The 27,589-nt window shown below is 34.8% G+C and overlaps 1 protein-coding gene across 5 annotated transcripts in view; it reads right to left on the reverse strand.

Moving 5' to 3' along the window:
- Nucleotides 1-27,589, reverse strand: part of JMJD1C (jumonji domain containing 1C) — a 305,528-nt gene that overhangs the window by 148,238 nt on the left and 129,701 nt on the right. For all 5 annotated transcript variants that reach the window (XR_004346113.1, XM_032607635.1, XM_032607631.1 and 2 more), the window contains exon 2: nt 26,478-26,642. Coding sequence is in view for 3 of the 5 variants with exons in the window: in XM_032607631.1 (XP_032463522.1) it covers nt 26,478-26,642 (165 nt within the window). In the remaining 2 variants the exon portion in view is untranslated. The remainder of the gene's footprint in view (nt 1-26,477; nt 26,643-27,589) is intronic.

The following is a 27,589-nucleotide window of genomic DNA, read 5'->3' on the forward strand; positions in this document are numbered from 1 at the left end:
CATTAGGGGAAAAGAAAGTCCAAACGTCAGTCTCAATATACTAGCTTTGTTTTTTTTTCCCCCAGAGCTTTAGCCCTGTAATTCTTCACAGTTTTGGAGACTGACGTCTTCAAAGATTATTTATTTTAATTGTGATTTAGCTTTTCCAGTGGCTCTCAATAGTAGAGTTGATTCAAATTACCTTCTCCAACTGACAAGATTCTAAATATATATGGGAGGGGCTTCCCTGGTGGCACAGTGGTTAAGAATCCGCCTGGGGACACAGGTTCGGGGGGACGAACGCAGTTGTCCCCCCACAACGCAGGGGACACAGGTTCGATCCCTGGTGCAGGAAGATCCCACATGCCGTGTAACAACTAAGCTCGTGTGCCACAACTACTGAGCCTGTATGCCTGGAGCCCACAAGCCGTAACTACTGAGCCCGTGTGCCACAACTACTGAAGTCTGTGCACCTACAGCCTGTGCTCTGCAACAAGAGAAGCCACCGCAATTAGAAGCCTGTGCACCACAACGAAGAGAAGCCGCCGCTCACTGCAACTAGAGAAAGCCCGCGCACAGCAATGAAGACCCAACACAGCCAAAAATAAACAAACAAATAAATATATATGGGAGAGCAAAAGGATAAGAAGTAGCACTATACTCCTGAAGAACAACAACATGGTTGGCTTGGCTTGCCCTACCAGATTTCAAGTCATAGTATAAAGCCATTGTAAAAAACACGTGAAAAAAAAAAAGGAAACCAAAAAACCCAAAGAAGAAGAAGAACAAAAAAACCACCTCAAATAAATAAAGCCTTATTAATTACACTGCTTGATACTAGAATAGGAAAATGGGGGGAAAAGGGTAGAAAAGAGAAACCCTCCAAATAAGCTAAACATATATGGAAACAAATGACAAAAGCAGGCATTAAAGACTGACAGAAAAAGGACTGACTTCTTGCTGAGACAACTGACTACCCAAATAAAAAAGAAAGTGAAATTTCAGAACTATCTCACAGCATATACAATCACTTCCAGGTGGAAGAATGAAGAAAAAAAGCGTATGGCAGTTAACAACAAAACAAACAAAAAAACCCCACCAAACACAATCCAACTGCAAAATGGACAAAAGTCATGGTCAGGCATTTTACCAAAGAGGATATACAGATGGCAAGTGAAATGGCACATGAAATGTTCAACACCATTAGCCATTAGAGAAATATAGACTAAAACCACAGTAAGATATTATTTCACACATACCAAAATGACTAATATAAACAAATAGGGATGACCCCAAATGCTGGCAAGGACACAGAGAAACTGGATCATTCAAACATTACTGATGAAAATGTAAACTGGTATACCCAACTCTGGAAAAGAAAATGGCAGTTTCTTATAAAACTAAACATCTCAATATGTACTTGCCATATGACCCAGTAAAATAAACTTTCAGGCATTTGTCCCACAAAAAAAAGATAACTAATGTTAATACAAAAACCTGTTGATGAATGTTCACAGCAGCTTTATTCGTAATAGCAAAAAACTGGAAATAACCCAAATGTTCTTCAACAGGTGAATGATTAAACAAACTGTGGTACATCCTTGCCTTGGAAATGTTACTCAGCCATAACAGAAATTTATTGATGCCCACAAAAACTTGAAGGAAACTTAAAGAAACTGTGCTTAGTGAAAAAGCCCATCCCTTTGAGATGGATACAGTATGATTCCATTTATACAGTATTTTTGAAATAATAAACTTATAGAGATGGAAAAAAATTAGTGGTGGTCAGGGGCTGGGGAGTGAGGCGGCCATGGCTACAAAAGGGTAGCCTGAGGGATTCTTGTGATGCAATTGTTCTGTATCTTGACCGTGGTGATGGTCACATAAATCTAAACAGTGGTGGAACTGCATATAACACATACACAGAGCACATGTAAAACTGGTGAAATCTGAATAAACAACTGGTTATTTTTTAAAGAGACTACAGAAAACATAGAAATAATTTCCATATCCTGAGACAGCTGCAATATTAAAGAGATGCCAAGAGTGCCATTGGGATACAAAGTAAGGAGACCTGACCTAACCTGGATAGGAGGTAACTCTGATCTGAGTCTTTAAAAATTGGGCTAATTTAAAATCATTCAATTCTCTTGATCTTTTGAACTCAAAAGACTGTAATATCAGTCACCTTCATTTTGAAGTATTGTGACTTTTTTTGTGTATTTGATTCAGGCGTCTTAAGAACCAGTTTGTTTCTTCTGGCTAGTCACTTGGGGAATGGTAATGTGTTTGCATAGCAGAAATGCTTATAATATCACAAATTTCGAAATGTAAACAATACAGAGTACTTTTGATTACAAATAACAGAAAAACAGCTTGAGGATAAAATAATTATAAGATTACACAGGTATCTCAGAATCTAAAAAGCAAAAAGAGATTAGGGTCTCACAAGGTTATACCTATACCTAGGAAGTTGTTAAGAACCGTAACGATTCTCTTCATCTCTCATTGCTGCTTCTCTTTATATGGCTGAGGCTTCATTCCAGAGAAAAACTAAAACTTACATATGCACCACTCACATTACTCCAAATTTACCGGCTAGTCACAGTTTAGCACTATATACAGTAGGTGTCCATCGTAAATCTGATCATGAAGACTGGGGGAAAGAATTACGTAGGATGCTGCAGTACAAAAGAAAGCCATTAGGGTTCTCTGATACTGAAGGTAAAAGGAGGCAGTTCTCAACAAAGCATTTTATCTTCAGCAAAGAAGATAATTTTCAGCATAATAAAAAACTAATGTAAGCGCATGTGACATTTTGGGGTCTGCCATATATTTCACAGGCAGGTTATCAAATGTAATCAGTGTTTTATTTTTTAAATGAAATATATATTAAATTTTTTAAAAGAAAAATATTATGTTTTTCTGTTCATTTGTATTACATGGAATACCAACTAAATAGTTCAAGGAACACAGTATTTTCTGACCTTCCTAGATATTTTTCTATGTCCTTATATTTAAGGTCACTACCATGTCTTAAATCAATTTTTGCTTTGGTCTGATAATTAACCTAGAACAAGGATGGTCGGATACAGTAATGCAACTGTCTACTGTTAGCTGGCTCCTATGAAAACCTGCTGTAATTTTGTGTTTTCCTGAATAAGAAGACAAGACTTAAGGCACAGAAAGAAACTGTCATGTCTGCCAATTAGGCTAAAGGAAAGACACAGAGCTTTGAAATTTATATTGAATTTCCCCCAAAAGATCCATTTGGCTTAACTACATTTGATCAATCTGAATTGATAGAAACATTTCTATCACTTTTAAGTTCTCAAGTTATCTGTTTAACTTAATTTCGTATTACAGTTTCTTTTAAATAAGTGGTTCTCAAACCTAACTCCACATTAGAGTCACCTGTGCAGCTTTTATCTTGATGCTCAGTTCTCATTTCAGATCTCTTAAATTAGAACCTTTGGGGGCTGGACCCAAGCATCTATGTCCAAGGACTGTTTTTATAAATAAAGTTTTATTGTAACACAATCACTTTTCATTCCTTTACATGTTGCCTAGAGTTGTGACAGAAATCATGTGGCCAGCAAAGCCTAAAATATTTATTATCTGTCCCTGTACTGAAAAAGTTTGCCAAACCCTGCTCTATTTTTATTTTATGTATATATATACATATATATATATATATATATATATATATATATATATATATATATATAAATATATGGTGAAGCAGGCCAATTGCACTAAAGGAAGTATAGATATCTCAGGAAATTTTGTACTGTAGGCAGAACTATGTACCAGCTTTACCCTTATATTTTTCTCTAAATCTTTTCTCAAAATTAAACATAAAATTAAGAAAAGTGAGAATGATTAGAAAAAATGACAACTAAACATATTAAGAAGTAAGTCTTGGGCTTCCCTGCTGGCGCAGTAGTTGAGAGTCCGCCTGCCGATGCAGGGGACACGGGTTCGTGGCCCGGTCCGGGAAGATCCCACACGCCGTGGAGCAGCTGGGCCTGTGAGCCATGGCCGCTGAGCCTGCGCGTCTGGAGCCTGTGCTCCACAACGGGAGAGGCCACCAACAGTGAGAGGCCCGCGTACCGCATTAAAAAAAAAAAAAAAAAGTAAGTCTTGCATACACAGGATGAGAAGGTAGTAGATGAATGAAGAAAATACATTCTAGGCTGATTTCATGATTGGAGTAGAGAAAAGGAATATATATTTACAAGTTACAAATTTTAACTTAGATAACATATAAGAATAAAGATTTTGTCAATATATATACACTTCACATCTTTGCTCTACTTGCAGAGGTAACTATATTCAATATCTTGAAATAACCTATAATGGAAAATAATCTGAAAATATGTATACATAAATATAACTGAATCACTTTGCTGTACAACTGAAACTAACACAACACTGTAAATCAACTATACTTCAATTTTTAAAAACCGTTGCTACAGACTGGGAGAAAATATTTGCACATCACATATCTGAAAAAGGACTTATATTCAAAGTTTTTTAAAAAAACAACTCTCAAAATTCAAATATTAAAAAAAATTTAAATGGGCAAATGATTTGATCAATGACTTCTCTAATGAAAACAGATAGTAAACAGGTCATGAATAAAGCTCAACACCCATTACTATAAGGGAAAAACAAAGTAAACCACAATGATGTACCATTACACACTTAATAGGATGTCTAAAATAAACCAAAAACCAACTCGACAATATCAAGTGAAGATAAAGAGCAACTGGAACTCTCAAAACATTTCAGCTACTCTGGACAACAGTTTGGCAGTTATTTAAGAAATCAAATACCATCTTACCATAATGACCCAGCAGTCTTAGTCTTAGGTATCTGCCTAAGTGAAGTAAAGTTTATATTAATACAAAAACATGTAGATGTATGTTTTTAGGAGCATTATTTATTATCACCCCAAACTAGAAACAACCGAATTTATCTTTCAATGAGTAACTGCATCAACAAACTATGTTACAATGAAATACTACTCATTAATAAAAGCAACAAACTACTGATACATGGAATAGCATGGATGAATCTCCAAGCATTATGCTAAATGAAAGAAGCCAGCCTCAAAAGGTTACATACTGTGTGAATACGTTTATAGTATATGACATTCTGAAAAGTGTGAAAACTATAAACAAAGAACATTTCAGTGGTTGCCAGTGGTCAGGAGTACAAAGGGGCAGCACAAATTTCTGAGAGTGAGGAACCATTCTGTATCCCGATTGTGGTGGCACTTACATGAGCCTATAAATTTACCAAAACTCACGAACTGTACGTGAGGGTAAGTAAATGAATGTTACTGTATGCATGTTTTTTCAAAAACTAATTTTTTCAGAAATTGTACTTAAGCACTTATAAAAGTAAAGCTATTGATGTTTTACATAAAGAAGACAGAAAAAAAGTACAGGCACCCTGAAAGAAAGTGGATCCAATTCTTAACAGTGGTTATTTCTGGCCAAATATTAAGGATGACTTCTATATTTTAGTCCTTACAACTCTCTGTGTCTGTCAAAAATCCTGGAATGAACATTTGTAACTTTTATAATCAGGAAATAAAAGCAATTTTTTTAAGTAGGATTAGATACCACTTATAAAATTTCTCTGAGTAGCTGGAAGGAAAAAACAACAACTAAAATAAGGCCAAAAGAAAAATCAATTAAGAGAAGGCACTTAGCCTATGATAAACAATAGTCTGTTTGTATTTCCTCCTACTTTGCTACTATTTTAAATTACCTTACAGTATCAGTCAGTGTCACAGTGTATTACCCCTTCTCCTTCATACCATAATTTGGCTCAATTAAAATGTCATTTTAAAAACTAGTTTAAAATTCAGGGCTTCCCTGGGGGCGCAGTGGTTAAGAATCCGCCTGCCAATGCAGGGGACATGGGTTCAAGCCCTGGTCCGGGAAGATCCCACATGCTGAAGAGCAACTAAGGCTGTGCACCACAACTACTGAGCCTGAGCTCCAGAGCCCGCGAGCCACAACTACTGAGCCCGCGTGTCACAACTACTGAAGCCCACGTGCCTAGAGACTGTGCTCCGCAACAAGTGAATCCCCTGCAGTGAGAAGCCTGCATACTGCAATGAAGAGTAGCCCCCGCTCGCCTCAACTAGAGAAAGCCTGCATGCAGCAGCGAAGATCCAACACAGCCAAAACAAACAAACAAACAAAAATAGATAAATTTTTTAAAGTATTAAAAAAATTTTCATTGGCTAATGAGAACTTCAGTTTTGGGGAAAAGAAGGAGTTTAAAAATGTCTGGATCTAGGTGCTCCTACATGATATGGCATACCAACTGTACTTTCACGTTAAAAGTAAAGTTGGCCCCTGAAGGGTGCCATTTTCAACAAACTTTTACTATTCCACAGTATGGAATAAAGGTAAAAAATGAAAAACAAATTTTTATACAAGTATATATTATATAGATACATTTTACAATCTAATCTCTGATTTTTTTTTTTTTTCATATATGAACATTCAATCAGAAACAAAGGAAATGAGTTTCCTTAACTGCAGTCATGGAAAGGCATAGAGGTCAATGAGTAAACAGATTGAAAAAAATTTTTAATAGACCATACATTCCAATGGTTCTCAAAATACATAAGACAATATTCAGAGGAAATTGCATCCCTTTTTCTCTCCTTTCCTGTTTCTATACTCCCAACAAATACCCCCATCTGAAACATACACACGAAGGTAACCAGGATTACTGTAGAGTTCCTTTAAGTGCATATAAGTAGATACAAACATATGTATTGATTTTTCTCACCTATCTTATACTTATTTTGAAAAAAAATAGTATAAAACTATATTTATAACCCTATATCTTGTTTTCACCTAATGAGATATTAAGTTATTTTAAATTATTATTAACTTTAAATTAAGAACAAAGACAAAATGCCAGATATAAGGCTAAATAAAAGTCCTACATTTAAGTGTTATACACACACTCACAGATTTAGGTTTCAAGGTTGTCAGCAGTGCTGATGTGAAACTATATTAAGAAAATGTTAATGATTTACACAACTGCAAATGAGAAATGAGAATTACTGGGAGTTAGCTGAGGTTGCTTGCCTATCTCCAGTAAAACATTAACCTCAGTGAGATCCCAAATGGCCTCTTTAAAGTATGGCAACTCTAAGGCTTAACCTGCCCATAATTAATATGCAAATGAACAAGTTACCTAATTTAAGTCAAGAACCTCCATTTTCAGCATAGTAGCTATTTAGGTGGACGGGCTAAAAACATACAACTGAATAGAGAAAATATATTCCGTAAATGGACAATAACATAACCATTTCTCAACTCCTCCTGGTATAAAGCAGCATAAGAAAGTCCTAGGAACATAAAAAACCCAGACACTGTGCCATGCAATCCTTTTTCTGCTTGCATATTCAAACAGGGGATGGAAACAGAAAACATTTTATTCTCTAAGCTATAATGTAGCCTGGATTCTTGTCACCTTCAAATTTATATCTTTTTGTTTAAAAAAGAAAATAAACTTTCATAAGAAAACTGTATTTGTTAATATGAGCCCAAGGCATTTATCCTGAACTCACTGTAGTAAAAACAAATATTTAAAGGTTTATCAAAAAGAAAATTAAGACCCAAAGCCCTCTAAGTATAATCCATTTTTAAAGCAAAGCAACCCAAAGACTGCTTACCAATGATAATGTCAAGAAAACATTCAAGTGTCATCAAGGTACCAAAAAAAAAGTCTCGGTATTTCATCAAGAGACATATGCTAGGGCTTCCCTGGTGGCGCAGTGGTTGAGAGTCCGCCTGCCGATGCAGCGGACACGGGTTCGTGCCCCGGTCCGGGAAGATCCCACATGCCGCAGAGCGGCTGGGCCCGTGAGCCATGGCCGCTGAGCCTGCGCGTCCGGAGCCTGTGCTCCGCAACGGGAGAGGCCACAGCAGTGAGAGGCCCGCGTACCGCAAAAACAAAAAAAAAAGAATAAGAGACATATGCTAAAGCAGGTGTCATTGGGTCAGTGATGAGAATTTGTGTCATCTCCTCACACCATGAGACTATGGAGATGTACTAGTTGTTTAAGACTAGTCCAGAGTTCACAACATGACTAACAAGACGCTTTATACAATCCATAAGTATGATACATTTCTACAAATAGTTTACAAGGTTAAATATAAGGACCTTGGGTGGGGATAGCCTATGCTTTAGTCCCAGGTCTGCCAATCGCAAGCTGTAGATCCACAGACAAGTTGCTTGCCTCACAAACTTCAGTTACCTCACCTGCAAAGTGTAGATGATAAGAATGTTGTAAAGATTTTATTAGATGATACTTTTAAAAGTGCCTGGTATGAAGTAAAAAGTTATCAATAATGTTTTTGTGTTGTCACATACTATATGTGAATGATGTTCAAGATACTATGCTCTAGTACCTTGGGGATAGAGATACCTCTAAGGGAATCTCTTGGGGAAAGAGAAATCAAAAATAAAAATAAAGCATCATCAATTCTTACCCTCAAAGTACTCAAAGAAAAGTAGGGAAGGCAAGCACATACAGCAATGACTAGAATGCAAGGACTCACAGAAATGTTGAATGTTTTTATAAAAGTCTTATATGTACTTACAAAGAGGATTCTCTGATTGCAGTCAACGGAATTCTTAAAATGAAGGCAGTATATGAGTTACTCTGGATTAGTAGGGATTTAATAAGCAGAAATAGGTGAAAAGACTTTATAGGTAAGGAAAAAGCATGAACAAACGAATAGAGATGTCACACTGTGTGGTATTTTTTGGAAGTGCTAAGCAAAAGCAGTTAGGTATAGAGAGAATACAGCATTGTGGGAGGTATGAAGGAAGGGTAATAGATTTAATAACATCCTAAATTCACTGAAAGAATAATTCACAGATTTCAGGCAGTAAGAACTGATGGTAAGTAAACAGTCTCTAAATAAACATACTATTTAGAAATTTAGGGTTTTAAAAACCCTTAATGTTACAAGCAATCCAGCTTATAACTAAAGAGGAAAGTACTTATTATTTCTACATCCTAAGCATCCCATAATGTCAAAAATTTCTACCCATAAAATCAGGCAAAAGGAATAAAAATATTTTTACTTATTATTTATCTGAAAAGATCTCCCCACTTGTTTCAATGTTATTTCACAAATGAACACTTAAATCTTTCCTGTAACTTTGAAAAGTACATACTAAGTGCTTTCTTATGTTTCTTTTTCATGTATTTTAAAACCTTACTATTAACTTGGAAGTCATTCTACCATTTTACTTATGATTAATAAATATATCAACAATTTTTTAAAACAACTTTTTACATTTTCAAAGTCATATAAGTTTAGCATAGAAGTAGTACCAACACATGACATGAATTGAAGAAGGGATCTATATGAGCGAACAATTTTAAAACTCATGACCAATTACAATCTACATGTGAATAATTCGAAAACCTGGATTAAATTAGTACAACACTAACTTTAAGTCTGCAATTCCTAGAAAACATTAATTTCACTTACTTCTAAATCGTCATATTAAAAAACAGGACCTGCATAGAGACCGTTACCCTGAGAGCATTTGCTGAATGGGGGCACACTTGAGCAGAAGTTTATAGAGATTTTGGGGAAACAGTAACAGAATGCAAAAGGCATAGTCTGCTCAGAGAGAAGGCTAGCAAAAAAACCATGAACAAAAGAACATTAAACTGTATGGTATTTTTTGGAAGTGCTAAGCATAAGCAGTTAGGTATAGAGAGAATATAGCATTGTGGGAGGTATGTGACTCACCCACACTAACCACAAAGGGCTAACAAATCACACCTTGAGATAAGAGTAAACCTACCCGATTCTTTCCACTTTCTTGGGTCTGCAAAGAAAGCTGGGTTGGTAGTGAGCAAATACAATTTTTAAAAATTCCTTTGAAGTTGTAACCACAAATCAGTCCTCACATGGATTCATTCACATTACCTTAGTAATGCAAAAAACTTTAAGCTTTGGATTTAAAGTGATCTAAGACCATCATGATGGTGTCACCCCAGATATACGGCAGACTGAATAGCGAAACCTCTCTGGAGAAATCTACCTTCATTCTAGGCCTAACAATATTCTCACAAAAATCCCCCAACCATCTTCGCCTGGAAAGGGGGAGTGGAGAGTTAAACATTAACTAAACACAGGGTAGCATGGCTGAGAACCAGCAGAGACAGCAAAACAGGAAAAACTTTAAGATGTGAGAATTAACAGACACAGGTTAACAGAATAATTACAAGTAATGTATGTTTAAAGACATAAAAGACAACTTTAGAAATATGTATAGAAAACAGAATTTTTAATTTTTTTATAAAAAGGGCAAGCAGAATTGGAAAAGAACCAAAAAAACTCCTAGGTATAAGAAAATAGATTTGTTGAAAATTTTTGAAAAAGCAATGGATGAATAAAAGCTTATTAAATACCACTGAAAAGAGTAAATAAACTAGAAGACAGGTCAGAGGAAATACAGCACAGAGACAAAGCAATAAAACAGTCAAAAATAAAGAGGAGCGTGTGATGAAGTGTAAGTCTAATTCAGTGTTTCACTAACGAAGGAGAGGGATTGCAATGCTGAACAAAAACAAGCACGGTCCTGCCTCCATGGGGTATACCATCTACCAGCAGGCTGACATTCATCAAATAATCACATAAAATGTGTAAAATTATAACTGTGATAAATGAAATTAGGAAAATTTACTAAGTACTTTCCTCAATTTAGACCACGAGTTTAGAGAGGACTTCCACGAAGAAATGACGTGTAATATTTGACGTATAAATTAACTGGGAAAGTGTTCTAAGCTGAGAGAAGAGAATGTGCCAAGGCAGGAGAAAATATGGTATTTTTTTAAAATTCAAAGAAAATTACAGGGATGGGCTATGAAGAACAATGGGGCAACAGGGGGTGGGGGTGTGTGGGTGGTTCATACGGCTAGAAGGGCAAGATCACGCAAAGTCTTATAAATGGATGTTTGGTCTTTTTCTTAAGATGAGAAGACACTGAAGGATTCTAAGCAAAGCAGGTGAACATTAGATTTTCATTTGGAAAATGTATTCATAATAACTGATTGACACTTTTTGAGAACCAAAGAACATTCGGAAGTCTTTTTAAAACCGTTACCAAATTATCATTTTTATAGTAATCAGGCACTTAACTGTAAACATAAGTACAAGTTAGCCACAACTTCAATATATGATTTAAAGAAGGTCATTATGAATTCACTGTCCCATCAATGAACTTCCCTCATATTACTGAGAGATAATAGAAAGGTGGTCACCGGATGTCTTTTTTTCTGTAACGCCAATGAAATTTTACATGTTTAATTTCCTTGACCTCAAATTGTTCATGTTTTTTCATTGTTTTGACATCTTTTTTCTAATTTTTAAATTTCTAATTGTATTATATTATTTACTGTGTCCAACTAGCTAGATCCTCCTTATATTAACCATTTCTTTATTTTAACCATTTTTTCATTTTTATATCACTTTTTAGATCTCTGAAATTAATGATGTTATGTTTTTATTACAATTGAGATGAACAAGCTAAACAGGGACTTTTATATGAACTTGCATATATTTTCACTTTCTTCTATTTCTGAAAATAAGTTTACTATTTTAGTTAACTTTTACATTTACTTTCTTTTACCTTTATTGTTCAGAGTATTTTCTATTTGAATTTTCAATTTCTTTAGTTTATTCTACAACTTTTATCATTTCCTAATCTTTTGGCTATTTGTGTTAATCAATAACCTTTATATTACTTTTTAAAAATTTAATCTACTTTAATTAAAAAATAAATGCCTAACAGCACTTTGTTGAGGAGAATGGAGACTTTGTTTAAAAAAAAAGCAAGTGTTTCTCAAATTTCTCTCACATGTGTTATGACCTACTGTTTTTTTCTTTTTCTTTTGCAATAATTACACCTTCACAGGAAAGGAGGGGAAAAAGTTGCAAGAAAGTCACCTAGTTTCTTTTAACAGTAACATCTTATAGAACTATAGCATAATGTCAAAACCAGGAAACTGATATTGGTACAAACTACAAATCTCATTTCACCAGTTTTACATGCACTCATAGTTGTGTGTGTGCACGCAATCTATTCAGTTTTATCCTACGTGCAAGATTCATGTAACCACCACCACAGCCATTATACAGAACTGTTCCATTATCACAAGGATTCCCTAATGCCTTCATACCATTTATAAAAACCCTGAAACAGAGGTTTTTTATTTACATGAGAAATTTATTTACATAAGAAAGGGTATAAAGCTTCTCTTGAAAGAGAAAGATTCAGGCAGTTTGTGGATGAACAAAGAAAGGTCAAAGGTTGAGCAGTAGGCAAAAAAATTTTTTGAGGGACAGTTGTATGAGAGTAGCTCTTGGTTTAAGAGGAAGACGCAAAGATTTTGTAGAAGTTTTTGTTCTGTGTTCTGTGTTGTCTTCTCTAGGTACTTATTCAAAAAAGACACTGTTTGCTCACGTGCGTTAATTTTAGATAATATGTAATGATGAGAGGGGTACCAAGTCAGGAGTTAAGCAGATCCAGCTTTATTTGGACTACACAATGATGAAGTTTTAAGACAAGCTGATTTAAAGCTCCGTAACACCATAATTAAGCTGAAATAGCAGACTACATGCATCACTGTTTTTCCAAAATAAAATTCATCTGGTGTTCCAAAATTACTCAAATGTTCTTCAGATATGCTATATTTAAATGGACTCCTTGTACTCCAATGAGGAGAGGAAAATCTAAACTTAAATAGCATTTATTTTAAATTTAAAATTATAACAGTATTAGGGTTACACAATCTATATATCAGTACATAGCAGTGCTGCATCATAGTAAGAAAAGGACTGCAAGACTCCATCCAAACCCGTATCTACCACCACTACATATATATTATCGACCACTACTTCATAGATTATAAAAGATAAACTTTGTCCACAAACACACTATATGTCGGAATACTGGGTGGGGTGGGGACAGAATACCAGAGATTTCCTGGCATTACTCAATTAAAAGTAGGAGACAGACATTCAAAATGATAAAAACATTTCTTAATCTGTAATTATTTTTTCACCCAAAAAGGTTAGCCCTGCTTTTCTCCACTATGAAAGTGAATTACTTTGATGCACTTTACCTTCAAATCCTCCTGAAGAATAGAAAAGACCTTGGAAATCATTCTTATATTCTTTGAAATCCCTAGGGGAGCCCCAAGATTAGCACAATTATCTTTGGGTTTACCCAGTTTACAAGATGCTACAATGGTTTGCCCATCTTTCATGGTTCACATATCCATTTCAACTTTACAACCTTAAGATATCAAAATCACGTTTAATTCATAAAGCAGTACATGCATAGTAAGTTATCTATTTAGTTTTAAAACAAGACTTTTGGGGAATATTTGCATATTTACTGAGGAGGGAGGAAAAGTGGGGAATTCTAAAAGGACATATAACGATCTGTTAACTAGGGATACCTATGGGAAATACATGAAAGAGAATGAAAAAAGATTATCACTTTTAATCTTACATAATTATTTAAACTTTTCAATACAGTTACTTCTTTCCTCAGTAACTTACTTAACTATACCATGTCTCAAGTTTGCTTATCTGTAAAACAGGGATAATAAAAATATCAGTCTCAAAGGGATGATACAAAAATACTGGGAAAAATTCCTGGAACTTGGTAAGCCCTCAAAAACCTAATGATGTTATATTACTTATATTATTACACGTAAGAAAACTTACATCATATTTTTTCAAATGGAAGTATAAATATACTTTATAACAGTATCAAGGGAGATCTGTATTTTTCATAGAACTCTTCACAGTTGCATTTAAATAATTATGTGTCAGACAGCAAGGACCATACTTGTTGGATTTACAGTACTTACATAATGCTTAGCACATAGTAAATGTTAAAAAATATTTACTGAATGAATGAAATTATCATGTGACATATATATAATGCTGCTTCATTTTAAGTTACTTGTAACCATTTATAAATTAAAACAAAAAAGTATTTATACAGTGAAAGAGAAGCTACTTTTGTAAAGAGGCAAGCATTTAAAACTCAACACCAAAGCAGTTTTTCCCCACAAGAACTGAAAATAATTTCTCAAATGAGAACACATGGTAGACAGGCAACCATATTTCTGAACAAGAAGAAAATGCAACCAACAATCTCTACCTTTATTTTATATGGCTAGCTGCTTTTGGCTGCTATGAATTATAACAGCAACAAAATAAAAATCCCCAGCAATTCCAAGCATAACAAAAAAGACAAAGAGATATGGGAAATACTTATAATAGAAAGGTCAAATAATCAAGAAAAAGCTTCCAAAATAATTTTAGGATATAAAGATTTTTAATAAATTATATCCAAAGAACAAGTCACTGTGACCTATGATGGGGCTCTGAGCCATACATTATCACCTGTGACCTCCAAAGGAAGTGATAACTAAAGATATTAGTCTGACAGTCTGGGAGGGGCTAGAGACTAAAAGTCAGCCATGTGAACAGTTTGTGATCAAGCCCCAGTAAAAACAATCAAAACCAAAGGCTTGACTTAGCTTTTCCTGTTTGACAATAATCTATGCATACTGTCATACATTGTGGCCAGGAAGAGATAACACTGTCCACGACTCAACAAAAAGAAGATGATCAGGAGCTCCATGTCTAGACTCCTATGGGAGACTGTACCTTTGATTGATTTCAATTTGTATCTTTTCTCTGTACCAAACTATGGGCTTGAGCTTAACAGTTTTCAGTGAGTTCTGTGAGTTCCTCCAGCTAATTAACTGAACCTGAGGGTGGTTTTCAAAAGCCTTGAACTTGCAATGGTATCAGAAGGGCTGTCTTGCGGAGACTGTTTGCTCAAACTGTACAATTGGCTGAGCTTAGTGAGTTGGTGTCAGAAGTGGGATTTATGCAACAAATGCTAACCACCTCAAATATGTAGTTTGGGAAAAGAATGAGAGGATGGTGGAGGACAAACCTTTTGACTCCCAGGTGGCCCTTTGGCCACCCATGGTATGGAAATGTAGCTGTACAATGATCAGTTAGGAGAGGTGAAAGTTACCAGTGAAATTTAGAAATGATGGATCCAACTCGTAGAGATCTGGCTCACTGGATAAAGAAATGTAAAATTTTTTAAATGAGCTAACTATATAATCTCTTGATTCTTGTCATTTGTAACAGTTAAAAAGAAAATGAGGGAGATACTGGGGCAGATCCTGACACCTGGCCAAGCTTAGGAAGAAAAAGATTTACTAACTAGAATAAGGAGATTAGAGGGATGTCTCTTCCAGGAGGAAGGCAAGGGATGGCAATCAGCCTATGAAAATAATGAGGTTTTAGTGAAATGGGTCAGGCAGACTCAACAAATAATGCTAGGCACCAGCACTGGGAAAGGACTTGTACTCTGACCCAAAAGGTCCTTTTGACAGGTTGAGGTCAAAATAGCCTTGGGAAAATGGCCCTCCATCTTAGCTGCTAAGGCTCACATAGCACACCCATGGGATTCCTACATACCTCTAAATCTATGGAAGTTCTTCTGGGGCACCTGTAATTTGTACCAATGCACTATGACTGCCCTTCCCCCTATGACTGATCAAAATAAGACATATCCTATATTATTGTTATAATATTAATATAATTAATATAATTCTCAATACTCCTTGTGTACTGCCTGTAGTAGAGAAGTGGGCCTTACTTCTTAACACCACACAATGGAAAACAGTCTTAGTACAAGCTTGTGAACTAAGACAGGGTGATTGACTTTGTTCTAAACTGACTTAGAATCCAGAAAAAAATGAGTAAGGGCCAATTGTTAACTAAGCCTATCCATAATAATATCTGATATATGGGCAAGATTCAATTCTGTTAGGAGCATAGCAAATTCCTCTGCAATACTGACTGCTTGTTCTTTAGTGAAACTGAACTGTCTCATGACCATACTACGATATGACATAACCCTGTCACTGTAAGATTCAATTATCTTATGTAAGTCTTATAATAATACTGATAATTAAATGTATCAGAAAATTGAGCTTTCTCAGAATGTAATACTGATAGAAAAAGAATGGTCTGGGGAATAACAAGATTTAGCTAACCATCAGCTAATTTCTATACTAAATAGTTCTGTACAAGTTTATCATAAGGTACAAATAGTGGTAGATCATGAGGGGAAATAAATAATAAATTACTACAAGAATATGAAAATGTATGTAATGGCTTTATAAATCAGATTAGCAGCTTCTTTAAATCTATCCCTACTCCACACTGTCACTTCCAAATGTAGGGTATGTTCAGACTATTACTATTACTGTGACTGTCATATAAATGCTATACTAAATGCAGATGTCTAGACAAATATGACTGTTTTGCCGTAAGACAGCATAGGCTAAAGGCTATGGGAGTGGCCTGTCTAGTGAAGAAGCAACCCTACCTACCCAAAGAGAGGTCTGGCCTGGATTTCAGCTACTGGGAGGTGATCTTTAGGCCCCTGTGATAAGTGTCTTTGTTTGCTTCAGGGCTTTGACCACTGGACTATCCAACAATTAATTTATGATGGGGACTTTGGATATTTCAATATCAGTTTCAACTTCCAGAGTAAGTGATAACTAAAGGTACTAGTCTGATCTCCAGAAAGAAATAGAGACTAAAGCTCAGATATGCAGACAGTATGTGCTTGAGCTCCAATGAAAACTATGGCCAGCAAAGGCTCGAGGGAGCTTCTCTGGTTGGCAATACTCTGCAACTGTCACACTTTGTGGCCAGAAGGAGATAATGCTATCTATGAATATCATGGTCCATGTGTAGACAGACCCTCCTGTACTTTGTGCCCTAGGCACCTCTTCCCTTGGTTGATTTTAATTTGCATCCTGGCTCTGCAATAAATCACAGGCACAAGTATCCCAGTTTTCAGTGAGCTTTATGAGTCCTTGTAGTGAATTATCAAACTGAAGAATAGGTCTGGGAAACCCTCAAACTTATAAGAGAGGCAGTCTTGTGGGGATTACACCTAAAAACTGTAGAGTTTGGTTAAACTCATTGCTGTGCTATACAAAAGTTTTTTTTTAATTTAATTTTTAATTGAAATAGAGTTGATTTACAGTGTTGTGCCAATCTCTGCTGTGCAGCAAACTGACTCAGTTATATACATATAGACATTCTTTTTAATATTCTTTTCCATTATGGTTTATCACAGGATATTGAATATATTTTCCTGTTATACAGTAGGACCTTGCTGTTCTGAGGTTTTTATTTACATATTTTGCTGCTTAACCTTTACAACTCTACATGGTAGGTACTACTATTATGAAGACAGTGAGACATAGGGAGAATAAATGATTTAATTTCATCCAGATATTAAGAGTAAAGGGCAGAAGAGAGACCTGAACCAGGAAATCCAACATCAAGGCTTATGTTCTTAATATATTACATTGCCTTCCTAGATGACTGCTAGGCTTCTGTTGTCTTTTTCAGCAATTACATTCTCTGAATCTGTGACTAGAAGATCTCTAAGGTCATATCATGCCATGTAAATCTATGAGTAAACAGTAATTTAGACTGAATTAAAAACAAATCTTAAATAATCTTTATTATATTTTACTTGGTCATTGTTTCAATTGTCATTTTTACTAGAAAGTCTTAATTCTTTGTACTATTAAGAATAGATATTGGGCTTCCCTGGTGGCGCAGTGGTTGAGAATCTGCCTGCCAATGCAGGGGACACGGGTTCGAGCCCGGTCTGGGAAGATCCCACATGCCGCGGAGCAGCTGGGCCCGTGAGCCACGGCTACTGAGCCTGCGCGTCTGGAGCCTGTGCTCTGCAACAAGAGAGGACGCAATAGTGAGAGGCCCGCGCACCGCGATGAAGAGTGGCCCCCGCTTGCCACAACTGGAGAAAGCCCTCACACAGAAACGAAGACCCAACACAGCCATAAATAAATAAATAAATATTTAAAAAAAAAAAAAAAAGAATAGATATTAAAAATGCTGTATTAACATAAAAAGCATATGTCAAAGTATATCAACAGTAGCCTAAAACAAACCACTAAACTAATTCATTTGAAGAAAACTATTTCCAAAATAAAAACTGCAAGACAAACTAATTACATCAGAATTTCCAATATCTTGGAAAATAATAGTTGTTTTCTTTTTTTTTAATTTTTTTTTTTTTGCTGTATGCGGGCCTCTCACTGCTGTGGCCTCTCCCGTCGCGGAGCACAGGCTCCAGACACGCAGGACCAGCGGCCATGGGTCACGGGCCCAGCCGCTCCGCGGCATGTGGGATCCTCCCCGACCAGGGCACGAACCCGTGTCCCCTGCATCAGCAGGCGGACTCTCAACCACTGCACCACCAGGGAAGCCCTAGCTGTTTTTAATTGAAAAGACATTATAATCAGGCATATGCCTTCCATTCTAAAAGAATAATTTTAATTACTTTATAATACTTCCTAAGTACATAATTTTAACACCACTATAATCAAGATTTGTGTTTTACTTAAATTTAATTTGTCCATGTTTCTCTAAAGTATTCATAATTATAATTTTTAAAGCTGCATAACCTCTCAGAAAATTAATTCAACACCATTCACAAATTTTCAGACATCAAAGTTGTTTCTTTTCTTCTTCTTTAGTAGGACTTAATGAACAACTTCCTGCATGTAACATTATACCTTTAATTTTTCTATCTGCAGGACTATCTGGCTCATATTAGGTATCTGAACAGACTATAATTTTTACTTTCTGGCTGGCTGAACTGACTATAATTTTTACTTTCTTAAGAGTTATTTTATAAGGATAATTTCCTAAGAGTAGAATTAATGAATCACAGAGTAGAAACTTCTTTATGGTCCTTACAAAATAATACTTTCCCCCCAAATAATGTCATTTTATGACCCACAAGAAATGAAAGACATGCTCATTCACTGAAATCCTTTCCAGTATTAGACTTTGTCATTTAAAAAATTTAATACTTTACTATATATAATTTGATCTCTTAAAGTGCTTTACCTTTCTGAGAAATAATAATCCTGAAGGTTTATTATCTCTACTACCATTTCATTATTTACTGAAGTACAAAGAACTGTAAAACTTAAATTCTAATTCTGAAAACTCAATTGTCGATATGTAAAAACTCTGTAAATGAATTTATGTGAAAGCTCATTTCATATCTGGAATGTGGCATATCTTTACATTTCAGTAAAGTTTGGTTGAAGTCATAATCTAACCAAGTTTGGCAATGTAACAGACATAAATGTAAGTCTGTCCCAAAGAGAGGCGAATTCTGTTCTGCTTTGAGAGGGTTTCTTTCAGAACAGAGAGCAACTAAAAAGTATTTTCACTAGGCAAAAAGCCTAAAGGAAATATATTGGTGAAGGTTCACATGCTTTTGATCTGATCGCAATTCCTGGTCAAACCAGAATAACTTATCTAGCGAAGGAAAAGTTGCATTGGGAAGAAGTCAGAGCTTCCTAAAACTCATTCCAGAAATTCAGATAAATTACTGTAGATTGGCATATTTAGTTGACAATGAAAATATAAGTTCATTTCCCCCCATGACAACTTAAGGAATCACATTTGTATTTGATTAGAAAGAGGGCATCTATTATAAACATTTTTATTGTTTGTTTTTGACTACTTGTCATGTAAAACTGATAACACATTTTTACCACAACTGGCTGATGATGCTCTCCTGTCCTTTGATCTTAGCATAATAAAGTAATAGCCCGGAAACTTGCTATAACTCCCAGTGGGGTTCTTTTTCACTAGCTGGGATAGAGTAAATCTATCACTTTAAAATAAGCATTTCCTCACTGTCTAAGATGGGTAAGGCACTGTGCTAGAGTCCTAGGGTGATAGAGATGACTAAGACGTGATCCTGTCCTCAAAGAACTTACAATCTAGTAGAGAAAGACAGACATGTAAACAAATAGGTATAATACAAAGCAGAATATACTAGTTGTTAAAATAAAGGTACAAAAACAATGTTCTACAGGAGCACAAGATGGTAAAATTAATTCTGGATGGGGTGATCTGGAAGGCTGGGCCAGCAGAAAAGGAGTAGAAAACTCAGCCCCTTAGAAAATGCAGCAGTGTTACAGCCCAGCTGGGTTAGGGTCGAAGCCCCACTCCCCACAGAAGGTTTTCCTAAAGGAGATGGAGCCAGGGCCCTAACCCAGTTAGGTAGGCGATTCGTTGATTTCAATTATGAATGCAACACTTTCTTTCCCTGGTGCAGATAAATGGGATTTCATGAGTATTTTGCTTCATTAAAAAATAAAATTTAACAACATATTAAGTAACTTACATAAAAATGTAAGTTACCTTGGCCTCCATCATCAAAATGGCCTCAGGTGGTACCATGATCCTACAGGACAAAGCCAAAAAAAAAGAAAAAAAAAAAGACACCACTTCAGCATTTTACATATGTGGTGCTCCAATACATGTTCTGCTATTGATATCCTGGGAAGAAAATGAGATAATTCCAGAGAAGTAACCTGGGTATTATACTATCCCACATTTTATTACAGTTTTATTTATCTTTAAACTTTTAAAGTAAACTTTAGAATAGGTTAATGAGATAAAAGGTTTTTTTTTGTCCTGTCATGATTCCAAAAACCAGCAGGTATATTGCTGGTTTCCACTGATTTCTTAGAATAAGAGGGAGACTAGATAATATAACCAACATGTAATATTTAACAGATACCACACAAGGTGTGAAACAACTGGAAAGAAGATAATACAAACATATGTTTAAGTACAAAGGAACAGGAAAGCAACTATCAGGTGCACAGAATTACAAACATTTAATTCTCTACAAAAATCTGTAGAGAATTAAAAACAAGACTAACTTTCTACTGTGTTTCAGCCTATTACTACCTCATATGTATCCCTAAAATAACTCATATTTGTATGTATAGTATTTCATTATGCTATATGAATTTTAAAATTCTGAGTTTCATAACTGCTGCTTGTAGATTTCCTTAAATAAGCCTCATTTTACTGAACAGATAAACAACAGACTCTTAGTCACATGTATTACACATAAATGAATGTTTGCGAAGTCTTATGAAAGTTAAAATGGTTATTTTCTAGAGTATACCATGCATTCTGATTTTAATTGTTTGTTCTATTAATTTTTACACCCCCCTGAAACAAACAAAGGAAACAGGAAGAAAGGAAGACACTTCCTGACTATCTGAATTAAGGAAGATATCACATAAGATAGACTTTCTTTAAATACAAACATACAATTCAAAAAGACTTTCTCTCATAAAACTACCTGAGCAAACCATGAAACAAATACGACAAAGAGTTACAGTATCTGTAATAATATTTTAAAAGTTCATAATATTAGAAAAACACAAAACCCTAATAAGTAACTGAAAAAAACAGTTCACAAAAATACAAGTTCCTAACAAATATGAGAAAGTACTCATCCCATTAAAGAAATGCAAACTAAAACAATAAAACAGTATTTTAAAATATCAAATTAGCAGATATAAAAATAATAACATTCAATTCTGCACTTCTTAAACTGTAAAAATCCTCCTTTTCCAATGTTTGTTTGGGTTTTACAAGATGTTCTGAAAATAAGTAATCAATGCTTACAAGCAGGGTTGGGGGGAGTTGGGGGGTTAAGGTCAGGGTGAGATGAAAACAGTCATACACTGGGGACAATAGTAGTAAGCACAACTTTCAAATAATTTGTGGAGAGTATTAGCATATTTTTAGATTTTTCTTGTTTTCAAGTTCATACCCTTGTGATTCTACTACCGTGAATCTAAATTTTAAAAATAATCAGATTCAGACAAAGATTTACATATTTATAATGATATTTATTACAGCTATTTATAATCACAAAAAATTAGAAACAACTACAATACCAAACCTTAGGGAAATGGATCATTATAGGATCAAATATTATGCAGCCTTTAAAAATTGAGGACAGGACTTCCCTGGTGGTGCAGCGGTTAAGAATCTGCCTGCCAATGCAGGAGACATGGGTTCGAGCCCTGTCCAGGAAGATCCCACATGCCGCGGAGCAACTAAGCCCGTGTGCCACAACTACTGAGCCTGTGTGCCTAGAGCCCGCGAGCCACAGCTACTGACCCCACGTGCTGCAACTACTGAAGCCTATGTGCGGCAATAAGAGAAGCTACCACAGTGAGAAGCCTGCGCACTGCAACGAAGAGTAGCCCCGCTCGCTGCAACTAGAGAAACCCCGCACACAGTAATAAAGACCCGCCGCAGCAGAAAGTAAATAAATAAATTTATAAAAAAAAAAAAAAAATTGAGGACAAATGTATAGGATAAAACTTAAGTAAAGTTTTAAGTAAAGTTTACTTAAATATTATGCAGGCTTTAAAAATTGAGGACAAATGTATAGGATAAAACTTAAGTAAAGTAAAGTAAAGTTTACTTAAAGATTAAGTAAAAAAAACCCAGGATCTACAATTTTAATGCAGCTTCAGCTAAAACTATGATTAAAAGAAAGCACAGATTTTGTATCCTGCTGCTTTTCTGAATTCCCTTATTAGCTTTAATGTGTGTATATGCGTGTGTGTATGTGTGTGTGTGACCACACAAGGTCATACCATCTGCAAACAAATAATTTTACTACTTCTTTTTCAATTTAGATGCCTTTTTTTCCCCTTGTCTAAGTGTCATCCTTCTCTTCCGGAAAAGCTTCCAGTTTTTTCACAATTGAGTGGGATGTTAGCTAAGCAGAAGGATATAAAATCAGCACATGGAAGTCAACTGCATTTCTATACTATAATAATGAACAATCTGAAAATAAAATTAACAAAACAATTCCATATACAACAGCATAGAAAAGACTTAATTACCTAGGAATTAACCACAGAGGTGAAACACTGGTACACTGGAAACTATAAAACACTGCTAACAAAATTTAAAAGAGACATAAATAAATGGAAAGATATGTGTTCATGGACTGGAAGGCTTACTATTGTTAAGAGATCAATACTATCCAAAGTGATCTATACATTCAATGCAATTCCTATAAAAATCCCCATGTTTCTTGCAGATATAGAAAGATCCATCCTGAAACTCATATGGAATTCTCAAGGGACACCAAACAGCCAAAACGATCTTGAAAATAAAAAAAGTTGAGGAACTTATACTTCCTGATTTCAAAACTTCCTACAAAGCTTCAGAAATCAAAACAGTGTGGTACTGGCATAGAGACATAGAGACCAAAAGAACAAAGAGCCCAGAAATAAAATCTTACGTATACAGCAAAAGAAGTTATGACAATAGTGTCAAGAACATTCAGTGGAGAAAGGACAGTCTTTTTAACAAATGGTGCTGGGAAACTGGATATTCACATACAGAGGAATGGAGTTGAGCATTATATAATGCCCTATACAAAAATTAACTCAAGATGGATCAACAGCATACATGTAAGGCCTAAAACAATCAAACTCTCAGAAGAAAACATATGACAAAAACTTCATGACTCTGGATTTGGCAGTGATTTCTTGGATATGACACCAAAGACAAAGATAATAAAAGAAAAAAATAGACAAATTTAACTTACTGAAAAATTTAAAATTTTGTGCATGGAAAGACATTATCACCAAAGTAAAAAGACAACCCACAGAATGACAGAAAATGTTTTGCAGATCAAATCTGATAAGGGATTAATATCCAGATACTACAGAGAACTCCTAAAACTCAACATAAAAACAAACAACCCAATTCAAAAATGGTCAAAGAATTTGAAGAATCATTTTTCCAGAAAAGATATACAAATGGCCAATAAGCACATGAAAAGATGTTCAACATCACTAATCATTAGGGAAATGCAAAGCACAACAACAAGGAGATAGCACCTCATATCCATTAGGATGACTATTATCAAAAACTGGAAAAAAAAAAAAAAGCAAGTGTTGGCTAGAATGTAAAATAGTATGGCTGCTCTGACAGTATCCGCAAAAAAATTGATAGAATTATCATATAATCCAGCAATTACACTTCTGAATATTTACTCCAAAGAAGTGAAAGCATGGTCTCAAAGAGATATATGTACCCCCAAGAGCACAGCAGTATTCTTCACAATAGCCAAGAGGTGGAAGCAACACAAGTGTACACCAACAGACAAACGACTGAACATGATGTGGTACATACATACAATGAAATATCATTCAGCCTTATAATATAAAGGAAGGAAATTCTAACACAGGCTACAACATGGATGAACACTGCAGACATTGTGCTAAGTGAAATAAGCCAGTCACAAAAAGACAATACTGTATGATTCCACTTATATAGGTACAGAGTAGTCAAAATCATGGAGACAGAAAGTAAAATGGTGGCTGCTAGGGGCTGGGAAAAGGGGGGAACGGGGACTTGATGTTTAATTGGTACAGAGTTTCAGTTTTGTAAGATGGAATAATTTCTGTAGATTGTACAACAATGTGAATGTACTTAACGCCACTGAACTTCACACTTAAACATAAGTAAAATGGAAAATTCTATGTTAAGCACATTGCACAATTCAAAAAAAGTATTTAATTCTGTGCTTGAAAAAAAAAGGCAGAGAAATACAATTTATAAGAAAATATGTCAAATAATTAAGTTAGATATTCCTTGGAAGCCAAAACAGAATGATTATGATTTTCTAGTTTATACCATTTAGCACTTTCCAAGTTTTTAATAGTATGTACTTGTTTTTATATTAAAAAAAAGTTGAATTTTAAAAAGAAGTTTGGTTCTTATTCAAGTAGTTCTGTGAGGTTAAAAGATTTAACAGAAACAAAGTTCTAAAATTATGATAAAAATTATTAAACAGTATTTCCTAATAGAAATTTTCTCCAAAATCAGTAATTTACAAATATACGTTAGGAATTCACCTTAATTTTAACTCTCTCTCATAAAGGGCAAAGATTTTTCTCAAGTTCTGTTTATTCTTTAACTATGACACTAAGGCATATTTTTTGGTATTACTGATATCACTGCTTCCTGCTTTTGAGACTTTTCATACAAAATTCACATATATGTGATAATTACAGATTTTTTCCAATTTTTGAGTTAAGGTTTAGAGAATCAAAAAGCATGCTAGTCATGGTTTTTAAAAACTTCATATTAACAATCCAACATATTCATTCAACAAATATTTTTTTTTAATCTATCATGGATAAAATTATCTTCTTTATCTTCCTAGAGTATTCAAACTATCCTATCAAAACTATAACTCATAAGTACCACCTTTCGTCTTTCCATATTATATTTTCTTTTTAAAATGCCATTAATTCATTTCATCATCTCTCTCCTTCCCTCTCTGTCTTTGCTTTTTAACCACTTAACTCCTCAGACTTTTAAAGGGTTAACTAACTAAAAGAGAAAATTTATAAGCACTGCAATTCTCAGCAAGTAAAACTATCCTTGTAAGTAGTTAATTTATGTTGAAAAAATCTGAAGTACCTACCCTGATAATATATATACCAAATACATGAAATAACGTTTCAATGGCTTTAACATATTTCTTTGATATTAATGTAAGAAAATTATTTCATTCAAACAAACTGAATAAATATTAAATGCCAAACACCCTGCCAGAAAACAGGGATAACAATGGTTAAAGAGATGTGGCTTTTTTCCCACAGAATTAATGATATTGTTGTTAGTATGTTTCTTTTATAAAACTCTGCAAACTAATTGAGAATTTATTGAAATCTACTATTTTCTTAAATGGAATGCCTCCTGATATGAAATAATTTTACTTATTACCTTAACATCCACAGTTGACCCTTAAACAACATGGGGGTTATGACCTGACCCTCCGTGCAGTTGAAAATACGTGTATATAATTTTATAGCTGGCCCTCCATATCTGCAGTCCCCCATCTGCGGATTCAACCAGCTGTAAATAGTACAGTACAGGGGTATATATTTATTGAAAAAAATCCATGTATAAGTGGACCCCCACAGTTCAAATCCATGTTGTTCAAGGGTCAACCGGAATTTCACATTAATATCTGCTATTATCCACAATGACTCACTCAATTTTGACAGAATTTAATGAACTAAGGAAAATTATATGCTACTGAATGGTTTATAAAAAGTACCCTCTTAAGTTCACCTACAAAGTCTCATTCAACACAGTTCTTTCACACTGCATACAAACCAATCAAGTATCTCTCAGCAGTTGTCAATTCATGTTTCCCCTAGCTGAACAGAATAAACTATTTATGGACTAAATATGCTGAAAGAGTACTAACAAAACGACACACAGAATTCTTTAACAAAATGAAAGCAATATTTTGAAATATCTGCCAGATACTTCCGAGCCTCCTCAGGAATATTAACCTATAATCACTAAGATAAATCTAAACTTATATTTAGCTCTTATTCTTTTAAAACAAACAACTGAAAATGCTTAATGAAATAGGAATATAGATCTTACCAATGCAGGCCACTGAATCTGTTTGCTCTTTGATCCCTGAGTCTGGCTAGGGTTGTTCCTTCTGGCCCAGATTAAGTGGTATTCCACCAAGAAGGTTGAAAAATCTTCATAAACTTTAACCCACTCTCGTTTATCCCACTCAAGATGATCAAATTCCACATACACCTATGGAAAAGAAAACATAAACTCCATAAACAACACAGAATGTGATATTTTAAAATATAAGCCATGAAGTTAAATTAGAAAAGCCATTAACAAATTCATTATTCAAATTAATATTTCTCTTAAAAATCATTATTTATCTAACATCTCCTTAACCAAATTATAACCCTTACCTATTGTATGGCAGGAAGATAAACTGTAAGTTTATTAAGAAAAGCAATTTACACAATATTGGTCAGTACAGACCAGCGAATATCTACTAAAGACATACTAAAGAACTATGTTGATACTGATGATTCTAGAAGCAGAAGTCAGGAAATGTTTTCTGAGGACCAAATAGTAAATATTTTAGGCTTTGCAAACCATATGGCCTCTGCCATAACTACTACTTTCTGACTTTGTAGTATCGAAGTAGCCACAGACAATATGTAAACAAGTGAGTTTGGCTTTGTTACAATAAAACTTTAATTACAAAGACAGGAGGCAGTGCAAGGATGGTTCAACATATGAAAAATCAATCAATGTTATATACCACATTAACAGAATGAAGAAAACTATATGATCATCTTAACTGACAAAGAAAAAGCATTTGACAAACTCAACACCCTATCATTATAAAAATAGTCAAACTAGGAATAGAATGAAACTACCTTAACTTAATGAAGATAATAATGAAAAACTCACAGCTGAATCATACTCAATGATGAAAGACCGAAAGCTTTTCCATCAAAACAGGAACAAGACACGCGTGATGTATTTGGAAAACTGAAGCTGACGCTTCTATGCTAAGTCATTCAATCATTCAACTCTTCTTTCCCCACCGTCATCCTTTTCATTCATAGAGCTGTCCTCCCTATTACATTATGAGTTATGCTGGAGGCTGTCTTGTTCTTTTTTTTTTCCACCCATCTTTTGCTCCCTTACACCTGAAGTGTTTCAGTTTCCACTTA

Source organism: Phocoena sinus, chromosome 16 (assembly GCF_008692025.1).
Source record: "Phocoena sinus isolate mPhoSin1 chromosome 16, mPhoSin1.pri, whole genome shotgun sequence".
In the NCBI taxonomy this organism is placed as follows: Eukaryota; Metazoa; Chordata; class Mammalia; order Artiodactyla; family Phocoenidae; genus Phocoena; species Phocoena sinus.